Genomic DNA, 9733 nt, shown 5'->3' with positions numbered 1-9733 from the left:
TGCAGCTTAAAATGGAAAACGTAAACTCTTCAATGGAACGGAGTAAGTAGAATTTTTTGGCTGCGTGACAAAATGATGAACAATGTTGTGAAACAAGTGTCAAAATAATAAACAAAAGAAAAGAAATAAAACTATTGGTATTTGATGACTTGAATAATGATATGAATGGGGCAGTGTCGATGGTGGGATTAGAGGTCGTGATAGGGGAGGGGTCAATGGGGTGGGGTTTCATACAGATATGGCCAGAGTTAGGGGTGGCGTATAGGTAAGGGTCAGGGGATGGCAGTTATGTCAGTGGGATGGTGGGAGGGGGTGTACGGGATGGTGGAGACAAGAGGGGTAGGGGATGTTCGAGGAGGTAACTAATGAGATACGAATTGGTTGGTGGATATAAGTTCAGTGGGAGGTTGTGGTCCAGTAGAAAGGAGAGGTTGGGTGCGGTGGTTCGTCTGGTGGTGGGTCTCGAGCAATACTATAAATATATTGCGAGATTTAACTATACTAATATGAGTATGCATTAACAAAATAACTTTTCAAAAGTTTCATCTAAAATCTACTAATGAATTAATCTTATGCCTTCCAAAAAAGATGTATGCATAAAATCTACTTCGATTAATACCCTACATCGCCACCCGTGCAATACACGGGACAAAAAACTAGTTTAAATCAGTTCCATTAAAATTCGACCCGTTGAATCTGGATGGACTATTGACTATTGTTATCCCTAATAACAACCAATAAAAAATGGTAGACATAAATGGAGGCCCAATAAGCAGAAAACCTAGAGCTTAAAACCCTTAACTATCATTTCTGCCTCCTCCAAAAATATAACTCTCGCACTATCTCCTTCTACACTGCGGTTTCCTCCTCTTTCATACCCCACATTTTCGCCATGGTTAGTTTCTCTCCTACCATTCTTGTCTTCACTGTTTAATCTGCTTGCTGTAATATCATGTTCACTGATCTCTGTTGTCTTTGAAGATTTCATATTTGTTGGGTTTTTAAATGCCATTGAATTTAATTTAATCAAGTAATGAATATGTAGCACTTCAGTGAAGCTTTGTGGGTTACTCCCTCCGTTCCGATCATTTGTTTACCTTTTAAATTCTTTGTGATGGGTATTTTATGATTGACCGATTGGGACAAAGAGAGTATTTTATGATTGGAGATTTGTACAAATGTTACTTAGATGATCATTAAGTATATGTTCAGTGGAAGACTTGACAAAAGTGGCATGAAATTGAGATAAGTGGTTTTCTTTCTATTTGATGCAGAGATGGCAATGCTGAAAATACTTTTTTTTGGGTTTGTTGGAGTTTGTTTGGTGTTTAGAAAAGTGGCATGAAATTGAGATAAGAGCCGTTTGTGTGAATGTGGCATGAAATTGAGATAAGAGCCGTTTGTGTGAATGTGGATTAGATTACATTATCACAATATGGGTTTGCTTTCGACACGATCGACTTAAACTGGGTTTATTTTGAATGAAATAGATAATTGACTCTAGTATGCTAAGTCTTCCTTGTATTCGGCTTCTAGTATTGATCTTGTAGGTTATGGAGTGGGTATATCATGTATGCAAGTGTATAGCGAGGATTATCAAACCCTTTTGTTTATAACATTAAATATGGTGTCTTCTATGAATATCTTTTGTTGGTTCTCTTGCTTGGAATATTCGTTGCTTATGTTTTTATTTACATGGCTCTATTATCTTTTGTAGGCCTTCGTGAAGGCACAAAAGAGTAATTCCTACTTCAAACGTTTCCAAGTCAAGTTGAAGAGAAGAAGAGGTGAGATATGTGTCGATATTTTTCGCTGTACTGGCTTTCTCTATGTTTTATTCTGATTGTTTTATTTTTTTCAACAGCGGGAAAGACTGATTACCGAGCAAGGACCCGTCTCATTAACCAAGACAAGAACAAGTACAACACTCCTAAGTACCGCTTTGTTGTTCGTTTTGTATCCTTTTATGAATACTGAAATCTTTAGTCTATGATAGTCTATACACCCTTTTTATTGCTTTATTTATGCCTTTTTACTCCTGTGTGTTAGCCTTAACCAATTTACAGACCAACAAAGATATTGTTGCCCAAATTATTTCCGCTAGCATAGCTGGTGATATTGTGCTTGCTTCTGCATATGCTCACGAGCTTCCTCGGTATGGACTTGAAGTTGGACTTTCAAACTATGCTGCAGGTAATTTTTTTTTCCTGGTCTTACCTTGATGCAATCGATAATCTTTCCTGGTCTTACATCAACATCATTGCAGCATACTGCACTGGACTTTTACTTGCCCGAAGGGTTTTGAAGATGCTTGAGATGGACGAAGAATATGAAGGCAATGTTGAGGTACTAACTGAAATCTCATCATTTTTCCCCCGTAATATTTGGTTTTGGTTGATGGTAATTTTACTTTTAATATCTGTCAGGCTAGTGGCGAAGATTTCTCTGTTGAGCCAGCTGATACCAGGAGGCCCTTCCGTTCTCTGCTTGATGTTGGTCTTGTGAGGACAACCACTGGAAACCGCGTTTTTGGTGCTCTTAAGGTTTATTTTATACCCATTTTATGAGCTATTGAGTAATGTTTAGTGAACAATCCCTTTAGTGGTCATGGTGTTACTTAATTTTGATTGGATGCTTCTCAAACTATAAAGTTCTTCTGGGATCTCAATATTAGTTAATGATTTGACTATGTCTGTGTTGTACGTTAAGCAATGATCTGCCTGGTGAAATTCAAAACCTTAGACATAACATCACTGTGTTCAACTCTCTTGCACTTTTGTGTGTCTAGGGTGTTATTGGAGTATGTTTTTAGGTTCACTGTTTTATTTAATGGCAAGTTTTGTTGGAAGGTTATTAATTTTCTTAGGGAAGATGTTATGTTCAATTTCAATAAACCCAAAGACTTGTTTGTCTTTTGTGGGATTAGGATGGAATAAAATGAATATACTCGCTTAATTAGTCAGATTTTTTTTTCTTCTTCTAATGGGGACCCTATTTAATGAGCTATGAGTTTTCTACATGAGTACATCCATCCAACACTTGCCATTTGTGGGAACTCTTGGGCATTGAGGTTATCATGATATATAATAGCGAGTTCCTTGCGTGTCTTCCAGGGTGCATTAGATGGAGGCTTGGATATTCCCCACAGTGACAAGAGGTTTGCTGGGTATGGAAAGGACAGCAAGCAGCTTGATGCTGAGGTGCACCGCAAGTACATCTATGGTGGTCACATTGCTTCATACATGAAGGTATGCATGTAGTTTACTCTCTATCTTGGCATCGATGATCAGCCTTCCCTTTTTCATTGTGGAACTAACTATTTTTATTTGCTTTGGAAGACTTTGATTGAAGATGAACCCGAGAAGTATCAATCTCACTTTAGTGAGTACATCAAGAAGGGTATTGAGGCTGATGACATGGAGGCATTATACAAGAAGGTTCACGCTGCTATCCGTGCTGATCCTAGTGTCAAAAAGTCCGAGAAACAGCCACCACAGGCTCATAAGAGGTAATCTTCCATTTGTTTTATTATGGCTTATTGTCGTCTCTGTAGTTATTTTACTTCCACTCTATTGACATTTCAACCATGCCATTTCCGTACTGGGCCTTTTCTGCCTTTTATATCTGATTATAATGCCCTAAAATTCACTCGACCTGTCCCAAATATTGGTGCCTCCAATCTATCTACTGAAAAGTCTCGATAACACACCTGAATCATACTGGAACGTGAATAGACCTATAACTCATTCCCACCCCAGTGACCCGTTTGCTAGATTTATTTAGGTAGACGAGTGGCCTGAGCCTTTTTAAATATACTTGAAAATACATCCTCTTTTAGACACAGCAGAAATAAATCTGGACACTAGTTAACTTAAACTTTTGAGATGCAGATATAACGCAAAGAAGCTGACATATGAGGAGAGGAAAGCCAAGTTGGTAGAACGGTTGAATAAGCTGAATGCTGCTGTTGGGGCTGCTGATGACGATGATGATGAGGAAGATGATGATTAGAATACATGAGCAAGAGATTATCAGTAATGTATTTTTGAGTTCTTTTCGTAGGTAGATCACTTTACAATGAGTTGATCTTATTGAGACATTTTTGCTCTCCTGAAGATGTACTTGTCAGATAATGACATGAGATGTTTAGCAACTGAAGGAAGGAAACAAACACCAGTTATTAAATTTTATCCTTGCTTGGTTTGGTTTTTCTGTTTGTTGGAGTCGTCCCTTTTTCTCAACTTTTGGGTGACGCCCATTTTTCCCCTCTTGGGGAGTTTGGGTATCAAGTTTCCGTTTCCTGTTGCTTTTTTTTTTTTTTTTTTTTTTTTTCCTTGACACTCGTGAAGGTCCACACTTTGCAATGTCCTCGCCTTCTTGGCTAAGTTAGGGTGGCCCTAAATACACGGGGAGGATGTCCTTGGACATAGGATTTATGTTTCATGTGATTGGTTTGCTCGTTAATTTCTAGCACGTACAATCATTTATAATAGAATTAGGGATATTTTCGTCCATTAAGTAAAACTCCGGTGTACCGGTAGTTTTTTAATAAACAAGTCTGCTAAACACAAGCTCATGACGTAAGCACTAAATAGTTCAGTTGATGTGGGAAAACTGAAAAGGCAATAAAAGGGTATTTGAGATGATTAATAAGGCTTATATAGATCAAATGATTGGCCTTTGAACTTTCCAAATACATGTGTAAAGCATTTCCGATCTAATTATTTGATCATGCACCGATTTAAATAGACGCAAGTTTAGTAAAGGATGAGAAAAAGAGACGGTGTACGATAGGACATTGGAGCGTGATGAATGTAGAGTCTGGATTAGTGGTCAAGCCGAATTGGAACACGAACTGCAGGTGTTCTGCGAGTGAGAAGTGAGAAAGCTTGTCATTACTAGGAGGGCAACACAATGAAATGGAGGATTGAACAAAAAAAGAAGTTGAACAAGGATTATTGGATGAATTAGTTGCTATGCTCCTTATCAGTACGTTTAGAGAGATTTGGTGAATTGTGTTTTGGAGATTGTGGAACCTAGATGCTCGATAAACCTTTGGTAAGTGAATGTGCTTTTATCAGTGGAAAGAAAAGATCAGTTATGAGAACTTAGGAATCTGAAATGTAGAAAGAACCTTATTTGTTGGTGACATATGTGGACCTACTCTTAGCCCTTGTTGTCTTAGCCCTTGTTTTTCTTTTTAGGTTGAGCCATCATAGTAACCTGAACCCTTTGCGTATATATAGATTAAATGCCTTCCTCCGTTAACCACCGACAATGTCTTCTTCTCACGCATTTGGACTTTAACACATCAATTGTCTATGTCTTTGTGCGCTATCTTATTAGTTTGGACCAAGTCTTTCGACCAACCTCCACCGCTTGTATAAAACCTTACTTTTGGGATTTTGTTGTTTAAATATTTCTTCTCCATAGAAATCCAATACCTTCAACCTTAAACTCCATCATGTTTATCGTCATATTCGTTGCGTCAAGTTTATCGTTTAGAATTAATCTTTTGGGATTGTCTATTTCATATTTGATTATTGTAGATACCCAAGATTCATCAGTCTCCAACAAACACCACGATTATCTGACTACAACATGCTTAAGAATCGCAGTGTTTAATCGACATTTTTGTACAACTACACGTCGGAAAACTTAAAATGTTTTCGAAAACAAAACATTTCAAAACTTTTCAAAAGTACGTAGAGTGTTTAGTGCATGACGACGGGGTCACAATGACACTAATTAGAGTCAAAACCGACACCGGACCAAAAACCGACTCAAAATTCAAATCTCGACTCCAACAACGAGTCAAACCGACTCAAACACAAAAAACAAAACTTTTCAAGACTTCCATGTTAAGTATTCCCGGAATACTTCATGGTCAAGTACAAATCATGTCATCCAAAACATAGGATAGAACAAATCATGATTACATGCGTGATAGTGACAAGACACCAAGACACCTCGACCAAATAGCTCGCGCCTCATTGAGCAGCCCATACGGCCACGTCGCTCAAAACGCACGCAACCACCAATTTCTCTATAAATACCCACCTTCACACACCATAACACCTTACGCGAGTGTCCACCCCCTCATTTCTCTCTTAAAATTCTAAACTCGACTTCTCAAGTCACAAACCGACACGTGTTTTCGAACTACCGATCGAAAACACAAGTCTTACACATTATTTGGTACCGTCATCGTGCATTAAATAACTTGACCGGCCATCTCGACCAACTACACCCAGTGGCGGACCGGGGGGTGTGCACAACACCCCCGCGTACACACCCTCTGTTTTTGGATTTTTTTGAAAATAACGGTAATGAAACTATCTATAGCATTTGCGCTCAATAAATCTCACTATACTAGTCATGGCACAGTGGATAAAACTTACAGATTTGAACATGAGGGCGCGAGTTCGAACCTCATCTCTCTCCCCCTTTCTTTTTTTTTTGTCTTCTTTACTCCAAGTCGTCAAGTTTGAAAACCTCATTTTTTAATTTTTTTAATTTATATGTTGTATATTTTAAGTGGAATTTGATCTATTATTGGAGTATTAATTTTTTTTCGTAATTCTTTGTTACCTATTTTTATTCTAAATGTTATTTTTGTTCAACTTATATCTCCACTTATATATAATCTGGACCTAATTCCAAAATTTGAAATTGTAAAGCCCTAATTTAAATGCGGTTTTGCAAATTTAAAATAAATTATGTATATTATGTTCTTTTTTTAGATTGATGGAAGGGTGGAGCCGTTTTGAAATTTACCAAAAAGACACATAAATGTCAATATTCTTTTGGGTGTTCATCAAACAATGGTGAAAAAATATGATATTTTTCTCGATAAAATGATTGAAAAGTTTAAATTATCTCAAATCAATTAAAATTTAGGGCAATTCATTTCCATGTTACTTTGAATTTTACTTTTTATAAATTCAAATCAAATTTTCATGGTATATATATTCCAATTTGACCGATCGGTTTGCTTTGTTGCTTGACTTTATCGACTCGGTTGAAAAGTGCACCCCACCATATAAACCTTGGGTCCGCCAACGACTACACCACTAAACTTAAAACACTCTTTTTACATTGCTAAAACGGTTTTCAAACCGAGTTTTCCGACCAAACAAGTTGATACACTTTCGTCGATTTCTCGTCTCAAGCCTAGCATGTAAGTATGAGGGTGTAAAAATCCTCTTCTATCATGTTTTTCATCTGTTTTACGACTATAACATGCTAAAACATGCATAACATGATCCAAATATGGATTAAATGAGCCAAAACCGCATTTTAGCCGGAGACAGGGGCTGCTTGTATAGCAGACATGCTCGCGCCTAAACCTCCCTCACAGGCTTTAATCCAGCCGTGTTTGGTCTAATTTTCCTCTTTAATTCATTTCTTATTTGTAATCGGTTTTTTTACCATTTCAAATATTTCAAATCATTTTCATGATAAACTTTTAACCATAAAATATTTTTCATCCTTGGTTCCTAATACCATGACGGTTTAATCCGTGTTCCGATGATAATATTTGGTTAAAAACGTTTTAAAAGGTATTTTAAAACCTTTTATTTCATTTCTTTATACTTTCAAAACAAATGCATTGGTCATAAATACAAAATCATCCTTGGTTCTACATACCATGTCGGATTTTAACCCGAGTACGACAAACAAATGAACTTAAAAAAATTAAGTTCATAAGCATTTTCAAAACTATTCATGTTAAGCTTGCAAAACCGAACCCGACACCGAATATTGTCAATACAATGACGATTGTTCGAGTCTCGTTCTTCACATCAAAGACAAAAGCGGTATGTTGGACCATATAGATATATGATTAGTTTTGATAATGACAAGTGCGTACTTTATATTATATATACTCTTGCTCGTAAGCGTTAGTTTAGTCTTTAATAGATTGGTTAAAGTTTGTAATTTAAGCAAGTAATGTTATAGCAACCTTGGCTATAACATTGAAGATTTGTGAAGTATCGTTCAAGTAATGTTATAGCGACTTGAGCTATAACATTGAAGATTCTTAAAGCGTCATAGTAATCGTAACTAGTTTCAAGTATGATGATCACTCAAGCAAAAGGCTCGATCAAGTCTATAACAAGCTCAAGATGAAGAGCTTATGATCAAGATAAAAGAAGATCCTACCACTGAAGATCTCCAGGAAGATTAGCTATTGCAGGACTTCATCTAATAACGGTATCTTAAGAAGTAATATTGGGAAGGTCAAGTTATAGGTATTTTATCTATAACTTTACTTACCAAACTTAAAGTTATAGCCATTTGTACAATAACTTTGAGTTGCATTTTAAGGCACGATTTTAATAGTTTTAAAATCAATTTTCAAAATATAAAATTCTTCAAATATGTTTCGAAATCATGCGTGTATATGGTGGAGATGAAATACGGTTTGTTTAGAGTGAATAATTTACGTTATCCTATTCGTTAGTAAAACGACTTGTGAGTCGTCATGCTACCTAGGGTTTACTAAATTATCCAAACCTAACCCTAATCTACTCCTTGATATTTTGACCTAGGGTTTCGGTTAAGATGGGCTTGTGAGCCGTGTGGAGGCCGAAGTAACTCCTTATGCAAGTAAATAGTATTAGGTCAAATCTATAATATATTGCCATAAGATATTTTGATATCTTATCAATTATATTAGATTTACCTTATTTACTTAATCAAAATATTTAGTAGATTAATTTATAAGAAGAGATAAGATTTGTTTCTTGTGAAACCAACTATCTTGCCTCACGACACACTAGGATTTCGACCAAAACCTAGTTTCTCTCTTCTAATATATATACGTATGATGTTCATTATTTCAAAGAAGCTTTTCGAAATATAAAAATTCCTTACAAATAATTTGAGTTTAAATTCTAATCAAGTGTTTTTATTATTTTGCAATTGAAAATATTTTTATGAAAAGTCGTGCTCTTTAATATGCATATTCTTTCTTAAGGTTACGTTATAAGATAATAATACTTCATATTGTTTCTACTCCTTCAATTGTGTGAACACTTAGAGGAACAATCAAGTGCTTTCTTAGTAACTTAAGATAGTCAAGTCGAATATCTAGTGATATTCAAATCGAGTTATAACTAGAGGTAGTTATACGAGTGGGTTGATAATTTTGTAATCCGGAGAAAGGTACTAAAATTATTAATCGAGAATAGTGGACGTAGGCTTCGACGTGTCCTTGCATTTTCTTTATCGTTCATTTCATTACGTACATAAATCGTTTAGTTAATTAGTTAAAGTTTAATCAATAAACTTTAAGTAAATAATTATTTGGATATAAAATAAAAAGTGGGCACAAGTTTTTTAAATACTCAATTCACCCCCCCCCCCCGAGTATTTCGACTTGGATAGACTCTTCACGGTCTAAACGACCTTTTCAAACCAAGACGAGTTCAAACATCCTCTTTTCGAACCATTTTAAAACCCTTTTTAATGGTCAAGACATCTCTTCAATCGTCATGACCCGCGCAAACAAGCCACTCATTTTCCAATTTTCAAACCAGGACATGCTGTTTGCATCGCATGATGGCTCGCACCTATATACTTATTTGCCCGTGCACTTCCAAGCTTCCTTCCAAAGACTTGTCTAGGACGATCCCAATTTGGTTAACCGAATACATGACGGATCGGGGCAATCGCTGCCATTTTACATTGTATTTGCCAAACGCCTTACTAAGACAAACAGATCACG

General features: G+C 36.3%; 1 protein-coding gene across 1 annotated transcript; it reads left to right on the top strand.

Moving 5' to 3' along the window:
- Positions 1-759: 759 nt before the first annotated feature.
- Positions 760-4212, top strand: LOC141592412 (large ribosomal subunit protein uL18-like). Its single transcript, XM_074413072.1, has 9 exons — positions 760-895; positions 1718-1787; positions 1865-1956; positions 2067-2193; positions 2267-2346; positions 2427-2543; positions 3114-3248; positions 3339-3508; positions 3891-4212. Exons 1-9 carry the CDS (start codon positions 893-895, stop codon positions 4009-4011), a joined length of 915 nt encoding a protein of 304 aa, XP_074269173.1. The 5' UTR covers positions 760-892; the 3' UTR covers positions 4012-4212.
- Positions 4213-9733: the final 5521 nt, after the last annotated feature.

The sequence above is a fragment of the Silene latifolia genome, chromosome 7, assembly GCF_048544455.1.
Source record: "Silene latifolia isolate original U9 population chromosome 7, ASM4854445v1, whole genome shotgun sequence".
NCBI classification, from domain to species: Eukaryota; Viridiplantae; Streptophyta; class Magnoliopsida; order Caryophyllales; family Caryophyllaceae; genus Silene; species Silene latifolia.
The sequence above is the reverse complement of the archived record's forward strand: the minus strand, read 5'-3'. Positions and strand labels throughout refer to the sequence as shown.

Excerpts from the sequence above, each read along its gene's own strand:
- LOC141592412 (XM_074413072.1), top strand. Across the intron at positions 2,194-2,266 it reads ACTTTCAAACTATGCTGCAG|CATACTGCACTGGACTTTTA; the intron begins GTAATTTTTTTT and ends ACATCATTGCAG. Across the intron at positions 3,249-3,338 it reads ACATTGCTTCATACATGAAG|ACTTTGATTGAAGATGAACC; the intron begins GTATGCATGTAG and ends TTGCTTTGGAAG.